The sequence below is a fragment of the Lagenorhynchus albirostris genome, chromosome 10 (assembly GCF_949774975.1).
Source record: "Lagenorhynchus albirostris chromosome 10, mLagAlb1.1, whole genome shotgun sequence".
Lineage (NCBI taxonomy): Eukaryota > Metazoa > Chordata > Mammalia > Artiodactyla > Delphinidae > Lagenorhynchus > Lagenorhynchus albirostris.
In genome coordinates this window covers 41815858-41834708 of record NC_083104.1, presented here as the reverse complement: position 1 = coordinate 41834708, position 18851 = coordinate 41815858, and the positions used below count along the sequence as shown (strand labels likewise).

Genomic DNA, 18851 nt, shown 5'->3' with positions numbered 1-18851 from the left:
GCAGTCGTACGCTGTTTAGAATATTTAGTGTATTCTGTTTGACATGCTCAGAAATAAAATAGTAATATTGTAGCTCAGAGTAGAATGGCTTATAATTACTACTCACTACATGGTATTTAGAATATCTAGAAGACATAGTTCATCTTAATGTCATTCTTTTGAATATAGAGATAGGACATTTAAGGAGACACTTTTTAACATCTTATAAGTATTCTTATAATGTAATCTGGTAAAGTATATAACTTTTTTTCCCCCTCTCTAGATGGATGGTTTCCAAAGGCATTTTGATTCACAAATAATTATTTATGGAAAACAAGTCATAATCAATCTGGTATGTTTCTTACATTTTGGGGGGAATAAAACCTTAGCATCCTTTTTTTTTTAACAAAATTTATCATTTTAACCTTTTTAAGTGTGCAACTCAGTGGCATTAAATATTTTACAGTGTTGTGCAACCGTCACCACTGACCATTTCCAGAACTTTTCGTCATACCAGACAGAAACTCAGTATCCATTAAACAGTAACTTCCTATTATCCCTCTTACCTCAGCCCCTGGTAACTCTGTTCTACTTTCTGTCTCTATAAATTTGTCTATTCTGGGTATCCCATATAAATTGTATTGTGTAATATTTGTTCCTTTGCTTCTTATTTCTCTTAGCAGAATGTTTTTGTTTATGTGGCTCCAAGTTACTTTGTAGTGTCCTTTCATTTTAACTTGAAGAACTCTCTGTAGCATTTCTGGTAGGGCAGGTCTAGGGATAATGAACTCCCTTAACTTTTGTTTATCCAAGAATGTCTTAATTTCTGTCTCATTTTTGAAGGACAGTTTTGCCAGATATAGAATTATTGGTTGACAGTTCTTTTCTTTCAGTACTTTAAATATATCATCCCATTGCCTTCTAGCCTCCAAGGTTTCTGAAGAGAAATTGGCCTATAATTCTATTCAGAATCCCTTGTATGTGATGAGTCCTTTCTCTCTTGCTGCTTTCAGGATCCTCTCTTTGTTATTAAGTAGTTTGATTATAATGTGTTTGGTGTGTTTCCTTGGGTTCGTCATATCTGGGGATTGGGCACTTCTTGGATTTGAAGATTATATCGTTCATCAAATTTGGGAAGGTTTTTTGACATTTTCTCTTTAAATAATCTCTCTGCCCCTTTCTCTCTCTCTTGTCTTTCTGGGACTCCCATAACGAATATGTTGTCTGTTAGATGGTATCCCAGAAGTTCCCCAGGCTCCATTCAATTTTCCGATTCTTTTCTCTTTCTGCTGCTTCAACTTGATTATTTCTTTTGTCCTATACAAGTTTGCTGATTCTTCTTTCTTCTTGCTCAAATGTGCTGTTGAACTCCTCTAGTGAATTTTTAATTTCCATTTTGTACTTCTCAGCTCCAGACTTACTGTGTGGTTCCTTTGAATACTTTGTTTCTTTGTTGATATTCTCATTTTTTTCATACATGGTTTTCCTGATTTCCTTTAGTTCTTCGTCCATGCTTTCTTTTAGCTCTGAGCATATTTAAGACAGTTACTGTGAAAGCTTTTTGTTATTTATTTATTTAAAAATTTTAAAATATTTATTTATTTATTTATTTTGGGCTGCATTGGGACTTTGTTGCTGGGTGCCGGCTTTCTTTAGTTGCAGCAAGCGGGAGCTGCTCTTCATTGTGGTGCATGGGCTTCTCACTGTAGTGGCTTTTCTTGTTGTAGAGCGTGGGCTCTAGGCACGCAGGCTCAGTAGTTGTGACTCGAGGGCTCTAGAGCACAGGCTCAGTAGTTGTGGCGCACGGGCTTAGTTGCTCCAAGGCATGTGGGATCTTCCTGGACCAGGGCTCGAACCCGTGTCCCCTGCATTGGCAGGCGGATTCTTAACCACTGCGTCACCAGGGAAATCCTATTTATTTATTTTTTTTAATTTAGCCACGCCATACGGCTTTCAGGATCTTAGTTCCCCAACGAGGGATGGAACCCAGGCTACGCCAAGTCCTAACCACTGGACCACCAGGGAATTCCCTGAAAGCTTTTTATAAATAAGGCTTCTGCAGGGATGGTTTCTATCAATTTATCCTTTTCCATTGAGTAAGCTAAGCCTTGTTTTCCTGTGTTTTTTTGTATGCCTTATGATTTTGTTGTAGTTCTTGAAAACTGGGTATTGGATGTTTATAATGTAGTAACTCTGGAAGTTAGATTCTTCTTTCTCAGGGGTTTGCTGTTGTTTTATTTTGTTTTTGTTTTGATTATTGAATGCTGTAGTAATCTATTTGTTTTGAGACTTTTCCAAACTATTTTTGCAAAGACTGTTCCTTGTTGTGTATGCTCACTGAAGTCTCCGTTCTTTTAGCTTGTTTTCATCTAATGTTTTGACAGAAATTTCTTTGAATACAAGGAACTGAAATAGACAAAGGAAAAAACAAAAAAGAGAGAACAACCCCATCTCCTAATCTCTGCAGACTGCTTCTGTGTTGGAGCAGTCCTTCGCTTATTTAGTTAGGCTTGCTCTGAACGTAGGGATTAGCCTGAGGTGAAGGCTTAAGGTCTTTTCAGGACTTTTCTGAGCATGCATCTTGCTTGGGTATGCATACGGCTGTCTAAAACTCTCCGTATACATGGCTGCTTTTGAGTATCCTAATTTCTCAAAGAGTGTCACCCCAGCTGCTTCTGCAGGCTTTAGATGGTCTATTTTATGTCTCCACCTGAAATATCTTGCCCTAGGCATCTTGGTTTATAGTCGTCTTGTAGCTTATATGAGCAGTGTGCAAATAAGGTCTGGTCTGCTCGGATTTGTGGAGGGGGGCTGAGAACTGTGTTGCTGCTGCTTAAGCTAAGATCGTCATTGCACTGGGGAAAGGATGAGATAAGGGCAAGAAAACTGCTACAGAATTGTCCTACTATTTTGAGGATGGCTTTATCTTTTTTTTTTTTTTTTTTTTTTTTTTTTCTTTTGCGGTACACGGGCCTCTCACTGTTGTGGCCTCTCGCGTTGTGGAGCACAGGCTCCGGACGTGCAGGCCCAGCGGCCATGGCTCACGGGCCCAGCCGCTCCACGGCATGTGGGATCTTCCCGGACCGGGGCACGAACCCGTGTCCCCTGCATCGGCAGGCGGACTCTCAACCACTGCACCACCAGGGAAGCCCGAGGATGGCTTTATCTTGATTGGACATTCGTCTGGTTGCTATAAACCTTTGACTGTTTTCTAGAGCTCCTACAAAGTTGGCTTAGACAGCTTCTCTTTTTTCTGATGTTTTTGTGAGGGTATAAGAGCTTAAAGCTTCCTAGTCTGCCATTTTGCTGATGTCACTCTGTCCTTCTAATTAAACTTAAAAGAAAGCTATGGTGGGACTTCCCTGGTGGCACAGTGGTTAAGAATCTGCCTGCCAATGCAGGGGACATGGGTTTGAGCCCTGGTCCGGGAAGATCCCATATGCCGCGGAGCAACTAAGCCCGTGTGCCACAACTACTGAGCCTGTGCTCTAGAGCCCGCGAGCCACAACTACTGAGCCCACGTGCCACAGCTACTGAAGCCCAGGTGCCTAGAGCCCGTGCTCCACAACAAGAGAAGCCATCTCAACGAGAAGCCTGCGCATTGTAATGAAGAGCAGCCCCTGCTCGCTGCAGCTAGAGAAAGCCCGCGTGCAGCAATGAAGACCCAACACAGCCATAAATAAATAAATAAATAAACAAACAATATTTTTTTAAAAAGCAGGCTGTGGTGTTTTTAATTTTTTACAGGTTAATCAGAAGGGCTCAGAGAAGCCACTTGAACAGGCGTTTGCAACAATGGTGTCTTCCTTGGCAAATGGAATGATCAGGTACCTCACTAGAAATCTGTTGTAGGTATTTTCACAGTAGATGTGCAATGCATATATACGTAAGTACATAGATCTCTCTAGATGTATTTCAGTTTGTTTTCAAAGCATGATTTTGTTAGCTTGAAATTTTCTCTGGCATAATTCATGTTGCAGAATAACTTCTTAACAGTTGAATTTTAATTTTAATTTTGTAAAAGTTTAGCCCTTGATTAAAATCCTCTCCTTGAGGCTTTGTGTCGCTCTGCCCATTGGGTCTTGAATTTCAGTTACTCATGCTTGTTTGGTGTGGTCTGCCTGGTCCTGACCTCCACACGAGCTGGAGCAATTTACTGTTGCATGGCGGCCTTGTCTGGAGCAGCAGCTTGCCCTCCTGTAAGGCAGCAGGCAATAGTTACAAATTCTGTGTGGCCTTGTCAAAAGAGGGGGGATCCTAAAACAAACAGTTGCCCTGTGGAAATGTGCAGGGTAATGAGTCAGCCCATTTGGAGCTTCTGCATTAGGAAACCGGGGTAGGAGGTGGGGGTATACTGTGGTAGGAAGTGGTCACAGGCATTGGGGGAAGACTTTAAAAGAAATGGTACTCGATTATTTGGGGAGAAGTTTTTTAACCTCTGGAAATTTTTAAACATACACAAAAATAGAATGATATAATGAACCTTTGAGGAAGAATTTAAGCCTATTGTCCAACTCAAAAACTCTAGCAAATTTATCAGACCCTTACTCCATGCCCATTTCTGCCTTCTCATAGTGGAACCTGCCCAAACACACTTGGATGAGTCAGAGAAGTGATTCCTATCCGGGATGTGCCTCAAAATCCTCAGAGGAATTACTCAGAATATACCTAAGACCTGAAAAATCAGCATCACTGGGTTTAGAGTCCAACATGTCTATTCTGGAAAAAGTCTTATCTGCTGCCTCCTTTGTACACCCCTGGTTAAGCCCCTGTCTGTGCTTCAGAGGGTTTCTGTAGGTATACTCATTTCCAGAGTTGCCTCTAGTGCTTGTAGCAGCAGCTAACTTTGAGAACTTGAGGCATAAGTCAGAGTCTAAAGTTATGCCCTTGGTGTTCCAGGGCACTTGGAGGTTACATACTGCTAAGGAATAAACACCCTAAAGCTATTGTTACCAAAATATAATGATGTAAGACATTCTTAGAAGATACAAATGTAATTTTAACAAATGTAATTTTAGAAGGATACAAGCTTAAGAATCCAGGTGCATTTATGTGCTAGTGAGCCACTTAAATTTTTCAGGCACGTCTAGAGCTATGGTCAGAGCACTCCAAAAATAACTATCACACCACCACTTCTAATGGAGCTGCCTTTGAAAATGCTTCCCCCCACTCCCAGTCTTCCCAAAGTCTAGTGTCACAGTTGGCTAACTTCTGTTTTTATACTAATTTCTACGTACCCCATTCTCCCCTGAGATAACCATTGAGGTGATAGAAGCCCCTCTCTTGACCTGCTGGAAGCCCTCCCTACATTGATGTCCCTTCGGCCATTGGAGCCAAGGCTCCATGAGAGCAGACACCTAATCTGAATTTAACTCTGTAGATGAGAGTGTAGTGTTCTTCTAGTCCTCCTCCTTTATGACTTGACTTGATCCCTGAATAGGAAGTTGGGTAGAAGTGGAATGTGTGAGAATCTTCATGTACCCTGGTGCCCAGGTTCTCTTCATTCTTTCTTCCTTTCTTGACTTTCGGGAGTTGGTTAATGATGTTTCCCCCTCTCAAGGGGCAGGGGCAACATTTTCCAGCTCATAGTAGGGCACCTTCACTGTTAGATATGTTCTAACTTTGAGATTTATACCTCTTAAATATTAGATAACTGAAAACAGCCCATTACAGATTGATGGACAAGAAAATTCTCTCTACCACATGTATGTGTGATGTATGGATAGTGATAATGAATATTTTGGTAGGATGAACAGTAACTAACCAGAATGGGGACCATCCTGCTTCTGTTCTTCTCACAGCCCCTAATACACAACAGGCAGTCCAGTCCTCCTTGGACTGAATTGCATTTGACCATTTTGAACATCTTAATTGATTTGAAAATCAAAAAAAGACCCTATTCTTTGCACATGGGGGTAGAGAATAAATATACAGTAGATATTCAGTTGGACAAGGCTACTTTATATTAACATGCCTGATTGCTGTTCCTGAGCTCACTTCTGTAGCATTTCGCTGGGCTTCTTTACTCCTATCTCAGGGCCTCTAGAAAAACATGTGAAGATAGAAGAGAGTGTGTGTGTATTTTTTTCCTTCAGTAGATATGAGCATGAGAAGGTGGGTGTGTCTGTGCATGCCTGCATGCATGTGTATGTGTATAGTGGTAAACCCAGAGTGAAGGAGGCTCTACTGTTCCCAGGCGATGTGTATGTAGAGAGGAGGATCAGCTTATGAAGGTATTATTAACAGAAAGAAAATGAATAATCTTTAGTCACTTTCTGAATATCTTTTCTTTTGGTAGATATATTGCCTTTGACTTCCATAAGGAATGTAAAAATATGAGATGGGATCGACTAAGTATTTTATTGGATCAAGTAGCAGAAATGCAAGATGAATTAAGGTAAGCTATGTTATTTCCCTACAGAGGTAGAGGGATGAGGTAGGTGCATATGTTAATCATGTATATTATGCATTATCTAACAGACTTACAGATATAGTTCACTAGGTTGATAGCACTTGTCTATACCCTCATTTGTAGTTTTTTTTTTTTTCCCCCTGAAAGATGAGACTTGGTAATTTTTAAATATTTAAAAATTCTTAAAAATGACCCAAGTCCAGGTATTTTCATATTTTTATGTATTCTACGCATTTACAAATTTTTATATAATTGAAGTTAGTTTGCTACTGTTTTATGTTCAGTTATTTTCACTAAACATTTTATCACATTTTGTCATTAGCCTACCAGGTCTTTGTAATGATAGCATTTAATGGCTTTTCTGTGTTCCATTTTGTCATAGTACAGTTTCAGTTAAATGCTTTTCTTTGCATCGGGCATCTGGTTTGTTTCCTTTTCTCTACCATGAAAGATTGTGCTGCAGTGAATCACTCTGGGTATAAATATATTTTTACTTCTGTTAAACTGTTTCCTGAAATAAATTCTTGAGGGTAGGATAATGGATCAAAGGGTCTGAATATCTTCATGGTACTTCTCATATGTGTTTACAGTGTTACTTACTGTGTGGGTTCATACATTTGCTGTACTCTATGCACATGTCAGTCTTTACCTATTTTTAAAGCCAGAAGTAGGAATCTGGAAACCAGTCTCATTTTGTTCTGCCTGTGTAGTTCTAATGCACTGTGTAATTTCAGTTACACAGTAACATAGTAAAACTTCTGTAGACATTTGCTCAGCTTTTTTTTTTTTTTTTTTTGCGGTATGCGGGCCTCTCACTGTTGTGGCCTCTCCCGTTGCGGAGCACAGGCTGCGGACGCGCAGGCTCAGCGGCCACGGCTCACGGGCCCAGCCACTCCGTGGCATGTGGGATCTTCCCGGATTGGGGTACGAACCCGTGTCCCCTGCATCGGCAGGCGGACTGTCAACCACTGTGCCACCAGGGAAGCCCTGCTAAGCTTTTAAAAAAAATATTTTTATACATGTTGTCATCAGCTATAGTTAATTAAATCTGCTTTGTGTTTTTTTTCTTCTATGAGGTTTTGTTTTGAGCATAGCTAGTGAAGGGGGGTTGACCTATATGATTATTGGGGTAGAGAAACCTTGTCAGAGGGGTTACTTCCTTGGGTTTATCTGTTAATTATTGCCCCACAGAGTGTAAGAAAGAAGGGAGCATTGACACCAGAATCTTTGTCCCTTGCTCTCACTATGTTCCACAGGGACAGTAGACATTTCACCTGTGACTTTCAGATGACCTCTCTGCACATTTGTTTCCAGGGATTTTGGGGGAAGTGGAAAGAATCTGGGCTTTGGGGTCCTACACAATAAGTTTGAAATCTCAGTTTGCCTCGTATTAGCCATGTGACCAAGGAGCAAGTTAGTTATCTTCAAATCTTGATTTCTCCATCTGTAAAGTGGAGATAATAATACTCATCTCTTAGACTTGTATAGTTTAAGAAATAATATTTATAAAACATGTAGTATTTAGTTTATAAGTACTAATGGGGTGCCAACACTCACATGCACTCTATATATACATACTCTAATCGAACTTCACCAGTTTGGCATGAACCTCATGTAGAGTTTTAGTCTAAACACATTCTTATAAACCTTTTTTTTTTTTCTCTGCCACACCTCACGGCATGTGGGAACTTAGTTCCCTGACCGGGGATCGAACCATGCCACCTGTATTAGAAGCACGGAGTCTTAACCACTGGACTGCCAGGGAAGTCCCTTAAGCCCTTAATTTTAAGGTCATGATTTTTAGCCCTTGGTGAATCTATTGTGTTTCTCCCTCACTTTTTGATTTTGGGGAGTAATTGCAATAAAATTAATATTATCTAGTATTCATTGTATTCTCTGTCCCATACACTCTGGCTAAGCACTTTATATGCATTTTACATTATCTCATTTAAACCTAAGAGCAGCCTAATGGTGATGCTGTCATCTCCATTTCGTGGGTGAAAAAAATTTAGGCTCTGAGAGATTAGGTTAATTACTTAAAGTTACACAGCTAGTAACTTGCCTGAGGAGCTAAGGGTAGCAAACCAGTTGTTTGCTGCCAAAGTCCATGCTCTTTACTGCCACACTGTGTCAACATTGTCAAATTTTTGAGTTCATAGAATAATCTGAACAGATTGTTAAAAATGACAGAAACACAGGAACTGGTAACCATGGTTTGGCTCCAGTGCAGATATCTGGGTGGTTCAGGGGAGAAAGGAAAATGGATTTTTCAAATAATACCCTATTATACCTTATAAATTTAGTACTATTTGCATATATTACCCTTCTTTTTTAAATTAATTCATTTATCTATTTATTTTATTTTTGGCTGCGTTGAGTCTTCATTGCTGTACATGGGCTTTTCCAGTTGCAGCGAGCGGGGGCTACTCTTCGTTGCAGTGCATGGTCTCATCACAGTGGCTTCTCGTGGAGCGCGAGCTGTAGGCACGCGGGCTTCAGTAGTTGTGGCTCCCGGGCTTAGTTGCTCCGCAGCATGTGGGATCTTCCCGGACCAAGGCACGAACCTGTGTCCCCTACATTGGCATTCTTAACCACTGCACCACCAGGGAAGCCCTATTACCCATTTTAAGAAGGGATTTTAAAATATTTTTAATGCACAATATCCAGCCCTTGCTTCAGAGAGTCTTACTCAGTTTATTTCAAGGCCAAGCATCCTCATTTTTAACAAACATCTCAGGGAATTCTGATACAGATAGCACAGGGGACTGTGCTTCAAGAAATCCCGACGTAGGGGGCATAGGTGCAATAATTATGTCAAAGGAAGACCTCTTCTGGCCTTAGGGAAACACAGTGATGTCCACAGCCATCTTTACAATACTCCCAACTGTCCCTTTTCACATCTCTTGGGTGAAGTGACCTTGATGCTACAGTTGTTTTGCGATAGGGGCTGTCTTGCCTCTTCTGTTCAAACTTCCTTTTGGTCTTTGGTAATCAAATATACCTGAACTGTACATTTCCCATGTGACCTTTTAATTTAGGTTTAATTCAGTTTTAACAATGTCTCTGACATGGACCTGTGTTATAAGAGGTCTGTCCTTAGTAGGCTTGGCTGACTTTGGTATGAGAGTGTTTATATAAATATGTTTTAGTTATTTTCTAGTGGACTCTGACGGCAAGGTGGTGACTAACCAGGAAGGCGTGTTCCGCAGCAATTGCATGGATTGTCTGGACAGAACTAATGTGATCCAGAGTCTGTTAGCTCGTCGTTCGCTTCAGGCCCAGCTTCAGGTACAAATGCTTTTTTTCTTTTATCAGATAAACAATATAGCAAAAAAGAAACTTCATCTTTAAAAACCAATAACAAGAAACATTCACATGCCCCCGTCCTAACCCAATTCTTTTTGGTTTTGTGTCTTGCCATCCATGGTTGTACACTTTGTCCATAACCATGGTCAGTGTATGTACAGTTTTAAATTTTGCCTTTTTGCTCTAGCATTATATGTGATCATAGTTTTTTTTTTTTTTTTTTTTTTTTTTTTTTTTTTTTTTGCGGTACGCGGGCCTCTCACTGCTGTGGCCTCTCCTGCCGCGGAGCACAGGCTCCAGACGCGCAGGCCCAGCGGCCACGGCTCACGGGCCCAGCCGCTCCGCGGCACGTGGGTTCCTCCTGGACCGGGCCACGAACCCGTGTCCCCTGCATCGGCAGGCGGACCCTCAACCACTGCGCCACCAGGGAAGCCCATGATCATAGTTTTTAAGAGGTGCATTGTTGTGCTATAATTTACTAAGCCATTTAGGTTTCTATATTTTTGGCTTATAAATAAGGCTATAGAGAATATACCTATGTATAGTATTATTAGCTTGAATTATTTCCTTTGGGTTAACTCCTGGGTTAAAGAGAATATATACTTTCCAAGAGGGTTATACCAGTTACCCCTAAGACTAGCCAGCAGTGAAAAGTGAATCTTGCCAGCATTAAATATTTTTATTTAGAAAGGTTTTATTTCTTCTTTAATAGTACAGAATAGTACCTCAAAAGTTGTTTTCGTTTGCACCTCTTTTATTGTTTGGCAAGGGATATTAACTCCCAGGTATAAGGTTTCTGACACAGCTTTGCTTTACCAGTAAGACTGTGTTGTTGAGAAAGAATAGGTATAAATATTTTCTTCTCTTTATATTTGGAATTAAAAATATGTATATCCCAGATTTCCAGATCACATTGGCATTTGATGTAGGGAGCAAACAAAATGCATCCCAAGTGGTTTCCTGCCTAAATAATTTGTAAACATTCAACTTTGTTTATGACAATTTTATGGGACTCAGGGCAGAATTATGGAGGGAAAATACCTCCCCAAATCCTCAAGTAGGACATACCAAAGGAGTGGTTGTCCTCTTTGAGCATTCTCTAGCTTGTATGGTACTGTGTCCTTGTCAGTCTGTTGGATTTATTGTACTTCAGAATATATTTTTCAATAGAAACAATATTAGGAATGGTTGTTTCCAAGGCTGATTAACAGAACTCTATTTAACTAGGTTTTGTAATCTGTATTTAACTAATTTACATGCTGAAAATAGTATTATAAAACCTAACCAACCTTCAGAGAGTCTTTGGGCAGGAACCTCTCTAGCCTCAGTGCCAGCTAATGTGGGGACTCCAGTTGTGCCTTTCCCCTTCCAGTGAGGGCAGGTCATTGAGCATGGGCAGACCCCATTCTGAGGGAGAGAGAGCGAGATGTCATTTGAGCTGAGCAGTGAAGATGGTGGTTCTAAGAGGGTAGCGGGTCTGAGACAAAGACCAAGGCAGGAGTTCCTAATCTGTGGTCAGTGAACTCCAGTGGGGAGTCCATAGAGAGCTTCAGGATGCCCAGGAGTCCTCTGAGATGATATGCAAAGGGCTGTTTGTGGGGAGGTAGGTAGGTAGTATTCATCCCAGTTCTCAAAGGGTCCCAGGGTTAGGGGATAAGTTTGGAGGTCAGAAGTCTGGAGATGGTGAATTGTGAGGAGGTAGAGGGGTAAAGTCAGTGGAAGGTTGGGGGTGGCAGGAAAGGAGGTAGTAATGGCTGGAATCCTGCAGCAGCCTTCCCTCTCCCCCGTCCTTTCCCTTCTGCCCCTGTCTCTGAGTTTACAGTCTTGCCACTGTTCCTGCGGTGCTGGGGCTCAAGGGAGAGTGGGGGCTATGGGCAGAAGGAAGCCCAAAGAGAGGCTTTTGCAGCCTGGCCTGAGCGGGAGAGTGCTGTGGTCCCCATGTACAGGGAAAGCATCTCCCACCTACAGCCAGGTGACAGATGATCTGGGGACTATGCTTTTTCTTCCTAAGTCATATGTGCTGAAATCTGTTATACATAAACATAGGTATGATTCTTATTCCAGAGACTAGGAGTTTTGCATGTGGGACAAAAGCTTGAAGAACAAGATGAATTTGAGAAGATTTACAAAAACGGTAGGTAATTTCTTTAACAGAGGCAAGGTTACTCAAAGTTTGAAATAAATAATTTGGATTTAGAGCATTGGTTGTTATTTTAATCATTATCAGCTGATTTTTACTTTTTCTCACAGCCTGGGCTGACAATGCAAATGCTTGTGCCAAACAGTATGCGGGAACTGGTGCCTTGAAGACTGACTTTACCAGGCAAGCCATGCTTTAAAATCACATTCCAGACCAGTGGTTCACAGTTCTGGTGCATAGTAGATCACTCGGGCAACTTTTAGACAATAGCAACAGCAAACCACCAGTGCCTGGGCCTCATTTCAGACCGGTCAAGTCAGGACTGCAGGGAGATGGGGCCCAGGCACTGGTGTCTTCTTAGCATCTCTGGGTGATTCTGATGCACAGTGGGGGTTGAGAACCATGGCTCCTTAGCTTTTCTCAAAGTTTACTGTGCACCTGACTCACCCCAGTCCCACTCAGCAGGTCTGGGGCAGGGCCTGAGATTCTGTACCCAGGTGGTGCTGGTGCTGTTTTCAAGGACCACACTGGGTAGTGAGAGGTTAGAATGTTTTGAATTTGTTACACATGTGGTTGGGTCTTTTTCTGCTATATGGATTCCCTGGGAGCAAGATAAGCTTTCTAGTCTCTTTGCTGTTTCATGCCACTTAACCTGGGCTGTGTGTTTCTCTTCTTATTTCTTGACTTTGCAAGTGGAACTGAGCATTTTTCCTCTTTGTGCCTACTTCGGTAATATTTTAGAAATAGGATACACATTTCTTGGACCCGATATTGGTTTCTTTTGTGAGGTGTCTCCTTCATATATTCAGGGATGTTTTTTAAAAAAATCTTTATAATTCACCTATCTCCATACCACATACTTATTGGCTGTAAAACAGTGTGAGAATTTTATATTTTTGCATATTAATGCATAATTGCATTAATGCATAATTGCATATTAATGCAAATCTGTAACTCAAAACTTAACCTCATATTTAACCAGAACTGGGAAGAGAACTCAGTTGGGACTTATAATGGATGGCTGGAACTCACTGATACGGTATTACAAGAACAACTTTTCTGATGGATTTAGACAAGTAAGTTTGTTATTTGATGCTAATTTTTGGTCATTAGGTGGCTGTATCTTTGTACTGTTCTTCTGTAATATAATCATATCTAATTTGGGAGTTACTAATTTCCTTTTTTTCTCTTCTAGGATTCCATAGACTTATTTCTTGGGAACTATTCAGTGGATGAATTAGAATCTCATAGTCCTTTAAGTGTTCCAAGGGATTTGAAATTCCTGGCTGTAAGAAACGTTTATGTTTTTCAAGTTGTTAAAAGCATTGTGTCTGAAGTTAGAGATGATGCCAACTCCCCTTGATATAAAACATTGTATGTTGTTCTAAATGGAACATAAATATTTAAGTGTCCCCAAGGAGCAGATCAGGGAGAGGAGTAAAATAACTTTGGAATGTTTGTCTTCTTTCAAACTTGACTGTCTTTGGCAGATCCTTTTTAAGTGAGAACACAGACGCATGGGGAGTGTGAGGGCTTCTCATTTCTGGAGACTACTCCCCTGAGGTTCAGGGATTGCCAGAGGCAAACTTGTGACCTGGAAGTTGACTCCTCTGTTCACAAGACTTTGCAAGAGCCTCTCTGGGGTCTCATTCCAGTGGGCAGGGTGTCCTGGAGTGGAGGGGCCTGGTGTCTGGGTTCTCATCTGGGCGACCTCCCTCTGCTTAGCACTGCCTGGTTTGGAGCAAAGCCATGTTTTTTCAGATCTTTTAACCTGTTCGAAGATTTGGGCAGTTATGATCAAAACTCTAAATAATGGTGTTTTGCTGAAAGAAAGATACTTTGTATATTAGATTGCAGAAGGGTTTTATTCTCTTTAAAGCAAAGCATGCATAACTGATTGTACAACCATTGATTAGCATCTTATGTGATGGTTTCTCTTTCCGTTTTCTTTTCCAGTTGCCTATTATCATGGTTGTCGCCTTTTCCATGTGCATTATCTGTTTGCTTATGGCTGGTAAGTCTGCCCTTGTTTCACATTCTTACAGTCATTTCTTAGAATGTTGAACTTTCCTGTACAGCGTCTTAAGTTTGCGCCTATTCAGTACTTGATGTTTCCCTATTGAATTGAATGAGTTAAGTGGGCAGGTGGGAGGATTAGTCCTTAGATGTGACAGAAGGAAAAATGTATACTCAGTAGCTTGATACTTTTTTTTTTTCCACTTAAGCTTTTTAAAATATTTTTTTTTTGCTATCAAAGTAATACATAGTAATTACAGAAAATACAGTTGGGCAAAAAAGAAGATAATGTTATTTATCCTCTTGCCTTTCAGAGATAAGCTAATTACTCTTAACATTTTGATGTTTTAATCTCTATAAGTGTGTATTCTTTTTTTCAAAAGTGAGATACAAATTTTTTTGTAATCTGTTTTTTCACTGAGCAATATAAATATTTCCCCACGTTCTTTATTTTTAATGGCTGCACAGTATTCCATTAATGGATGTATAATTTATTTAACCAACCACCTATGTTGGACAAATAAATGTTATTATAGATGAATACATTACTTCTTAAATTCTAATAGCGAAATTGCCTAAGTACCTGAGCTAACAAAGTCTTTATTGGTTTTCTTTTCTCTCTCAATGTTTTTCTGTGTTACTAAGTTAATGGAGACATTTTCATCTTAAATGCATGTTAAGCAGTGTTCAGTGCTCTGGGAGTTTGAGTCTGTAACACGTTGCATTGTGCCTCGAGGTGCAGCCTTAGGCACCTCCAGTCACATCCTCTATCCTGAATTCGCTGGGCTGACATTTCTCTGCCTGGCTGACTTCTGCCATCCTCAGGCTCTCCTCTCATGAAGTGTCTCTCTGTTCTCCCACACAGACCTCATCTCCCCCTTTCTGATTTCCACAGCATTTTGTGTACCTCTCTTATAGCACTTTCTTCTTTTAACCTTGTAAGCACCTAGGGATTTCTTCTTCAGAGGCGCTGTACTCTTTGGGGTCCTGAATGCACCCAAGGTGTATTTCTGTTTGTGTGGTAGTGATTTGCATACTCATTCGTCTTTCTCACTGAATCAGCAACTTTTTGAAGGCAGAGATGGTGTCTTACTCATTGTTTTACCTCCTGTGTCTGGGATACAGTTTTGCCCTCAGTAAAACTTTGCTGAATTAAGGACTCCTCACCCCCCACACCCCACACTAATTCTGCCAGCTTCTTGAGGGGAGGCTCAGAACCTGTTGATCTCTGTAATCCCCTCAGTGTTCAGCAGTGTAGGTAGTCATGACACAGGGAGGAGCTGTCTTCTTGTTACTCTAGGGCAGGGGTTAGCAGACGTTTTCTGAAGAGTTAGATAATAAATATTTTAGATTTTGTAAACTATATACGGTCTCTGTTTGCACAGTTTGTTTTTACAGTTCTTTAAAAATGTAAAAACCATCACAGTGCAAACACAAGCCAAGGACTCTCGAGTGCAGCATCACTGTGCGGCATGACTAGGGGGTCTGTGTCACATTTGGGGCAGGAAGGAAGAGGACAGGACCAGCTGGCATGTGCTGCTCACGGTTCAGTTCACACCCTAGATCCTTTGACTTCTCTCTTTAAAACATTGCCCATTGGATGCCATTTTCTGGGAACCACTCCACTGCTGAATTAGTTTTGTTATTTTGGTCTTTTTATATACTTACATTTCCCTGTGGAACCTCTGGAAAGGCAGGGAGATCAAGACCAAGACTCAGCCTGAACAAATGGACCATTCCTTTGGGGAGTGTCCCAGAGTGGGCTTGTGAGGAACTGCTTTTTTCTTTATCCAAAAAGAGTTTTAAAACCCAGAGCTGTCAAAATTAGCAATTGTGGAAATTTGAATGTTTTCAAGTGAAAAGATACTGGATGCTGTGGCTAGTAACATCTCATGTCAGTTAATTGTTGTAAAGTAATGATCTTTGTGGTGTTTAGATATGACAGTGTCTGATTTCTAGCCCCTACTTTGGTATTTAAGAGAATAGCAAATAAATGCAAGCATGTTCTCTGACAGCTTATTAGGAAAGTGTCTACACCCTGATTTCCTTTCTGGCGTGCCCTCTTAACTGGCTGTTGACCTCTGCATGTTTCCCTGTCAGCAGGTGAGGCCAGTACTATTGCAGGAGAGAAGCAACACTGGGTTCACCTGTTCAAGGAGTTGAACAAAATAGACCTTTTCCCATTGGCCTGCTGCTTCCTTCATGTACTCTAGACTTTGAAAAAAAGTGCATATCAGGAGAGTTGTGTTAAATATGTTGTATTTATTGAGTTTTGTTTTATACACTTTATTTTTTTATTTTTATTTTTTGCGGTACGCTGGCCTCTCACTGTTGTGGCCTCTCCCGTTGCGGAGCACAGGCTCCGGACGCGCAGGCTCAGCAGCCATGGCTCACGGGCCCAGCCGCTCTGCGGCATGTGGGATCTTCCCGGACTGGGGCACGAACCCGTGTCCCCTGCATCGGCAGGCGGACTCTCAACCACTGCACCACGAGGGAAGCCCCTATACACTTTAATACATAACTTTTCTGAAGCATGTATATTTGTAAAGTTATTTTCCATAACAGAAAAACCGGAATGAACTTTTTGGCCAACCCAGTATTTTTTGTGTTAGCATTTTGGTAGTAGCTGATACCTGTCATAGATAGGACTATGAACTAAACTATTAGTAATAATTTCTTATAATATTAAAGTATATAATCTAAAACTAATAATTACTATTTGCTTGATATAACCTGAAATTAGTTTAGTCAAGCAGTTCTCAAAATGTGGTCTCTCGACCCATAGCATCAGCATAATCTGGGAACTGGTTAGAAATGCAGATTCTTGGACGCCACCCCAGGCCTGCTAAATGAGACAGACACTGGGGTTCAGCCCAGCAGCTGATTCTTTATCAAGCCCTGAAGCGGATTCTGTTGCCAGCCAGAGTTTGAGAACCACTGTTTTAAACCTTAATTGAGAGGTTCTTACATTTTTCCTTTGGATGTGTTTGTAAACTTTAATGTTGTCAAGATGTGCTAAACGGCTGAAAGCTGGATCTAGTATCAATAAAATGACTTGTTATTTATCAGCTCTTTGTTTTTAAAATCAACAGGTGACACCTGGACAGAAACACTGGCATATGTGCTCTTCTGGGGAGTTGCAAGCATTGGAACATTTTTTATTATTCTTTACAATGGCAAAGATTTTGTTGATGCTCCCAGATTGGTCCAGAAAGAAAAGATAGACTGAATTTGTGTCTGTGGAAAGCGGCTTGGCTTGGAAGATTCCATTATGCAGAACTGGAGTCTTTACTGACCCGCTTTCCACGTCAGCCCAAGGTCTTTTTAAATCCTTTATCCAAAAGCACATCTTGCGCTTTGTGTGGGGGTGATGACTTAGAATTGATCTGATGTTACTGCCTTGATGATCTCTTTACTATTGGGATGGTTATCATTTGAAGCTATTCTATAATTAAAATGTAACCTCAATTCAGCTCACGGAATGGAAGGAATCTATTCATTGTCAATTTAATCAGCTGTTGCAGAATAAGTAATATATTTTTAAAAAATCTAGCTTCTTTCCTTATTTAAAACAGTGAAATTATTTTTCTAGCTCAGTTTATTGTCACTGTAGAAGCAGTTTCTGTTAGCAAGCATACTTTTCCATACATCTTTGGACTTTTCTTTAGTTTAATAATAAGCTAAGTCTACTCTGTTTATAAAATGTCTTTTACATACATCAAGTAGTTGGACGAAATAGTCTGTGACTACATGGTAGGAAAGAGGAGACCAGGGTCTGGTGTTCCTTTGGAGCTTCAGTTGGGCTGCCTTATGAGTTCAGTCAGCTTGAGCTGTGCAGTTTAAGTGTGATGAAAAAGGTTCAGGTGTATTTTATCTTTTTTAAAAGGTGTAAATGAAATCAAAGAATGTGAAGTCTCTCTCTTATGCTAGAGGTCCAAAGCCTCCTCTGTTTTCAGGATTGCCCCAGTGTGGAAAATGCCCTTGGTTGGTCAGCTCCTTCATTCTGGACCTTTCGGTTTCTTGGGGGTCTTTCATGGAGACATGCAGGCCTCTGAGCGGGTCTTGTGCTGAATCCGATGTTGCACTTGGAGGCAGCAGCTGCTTTTCCACGCACGGTAGTGTCGATGCTTTTCCCTACTTCAGGGTTTTTGTTAGCTGTCAGTAAGTCTAAAATTTAGTGCTTCCAGGTAGTTACAGCTCTCCAAATCAAGGACCAACTTAAACTTTAATTTATGTGAAGAAATAAATCTGAAAAAATACACTCTAGAAGCTGTGCATAGTTCTAATTATAAGTCAGACTGTATATTCAAATTGTAATTATGAGGTTTAAAAATTAGAAAAGTATGTAAGGAAGTATAATTGCCACTATTTTAAAATAGTTCAATTAAATACTGCTACAATATTTGTGTTGTGCTTGAAAATATGTACAGTTTTTTCAATGGTAATACCTTTTCCTGTCCTTAAATATCTCTAAAGAGCGCCTTGATTTTAACATTACCTTTTTTCCAACATTATCTTTTATAAACATTAATAAGAGTTGTTGCTTTTAGAAACTTTAAAGGAAATAATAGCTGGAAAACCCTCTGTAGCTTAAAGTCAGTCATTAAAACTCACAATAGGGTAAGTAATTAGAACTACCTACTCTTAACTTGTAAATAAGCATAATTCGTTCCAAAGAGGAAATATCGAAACTTAGTTCATGTCTACTGTAATGTATTACTCAGATGCTACTGGGCATTTCACATTAAGAACTTATTTCAGCGACCACAACAAAGACCAAATCTGAACTGCTGATGTGGCTGTTTTGCAGTGAATGGGCTAATGTTGGTGTGTTAGATCTTAAGGTATCAATATTTCAGAACCCTGCAATGATTATATTTCTAAATTCATGTACTGTCCATCCGTAAGTGAAAATAAAATGTCATACTCTTTTCTAACTAATGTTGGTGTCATTCCTATACCTTGTTTTACAAAGGGATGTTCTTTTTTATAAAAAAC

The 18851-nt window shown here is 40.4% G+C and overlaps 1 protein-coding gene across 3 annotated transcripts in view; it reads left to right on the top strand.

Moving 5' to 3' along the window:
• SACM1L (SAC1 like phosphatidylinositide phosphatase) overlaps positions 1 to 18794 on the top strand; it is a 57721-nt gene extending 38927 nt beyond the window's left edge. For all 3 annotated transcript variants that reach the window (XM_060162175.1, XM_060162174.1, XM_060162176.1), the window contains 10 exons: positions 263 to 331; positions 3727 to 3806; positions 6278 to 6376; positions 9541 to 9679; positions 11762 to 11831; positions 11948 to 12020; positions 12820 to 12913; positions 13033 to 13125; positions 13794 to 13851; positions 16946 to 18794. In XM_060162175.1, the coding sequence (XP_060018158.1) occupies positions 263 to 331; positions 3727 to 3806; positions 6278 to 6376; positions 9541 to 9679; positions 11762 to 11831; positions 11948 to 12020; positions 12820 to 12913; positions 13033 to 13125; positions 13794 to 13851; positions 16946 to 17082 (912 nt within the window). In that variant the 3' untranslated portion in view covers positions 17083 to 18794. The remainder of the gene's footprint in view (positions 1 to 262; positions 332 to 3726; positions 3807 to 6277; positions 6377 to 9540; positions 9680 to 11761; positions 11832 to 11947; positions 12021 to 12819; positions 12914 to 13032; positions 13126 to 13793; positions 13852 to 16945) is intronic.
• Positions 18795 to 18851: the final 57 nt, after the last annotated feature.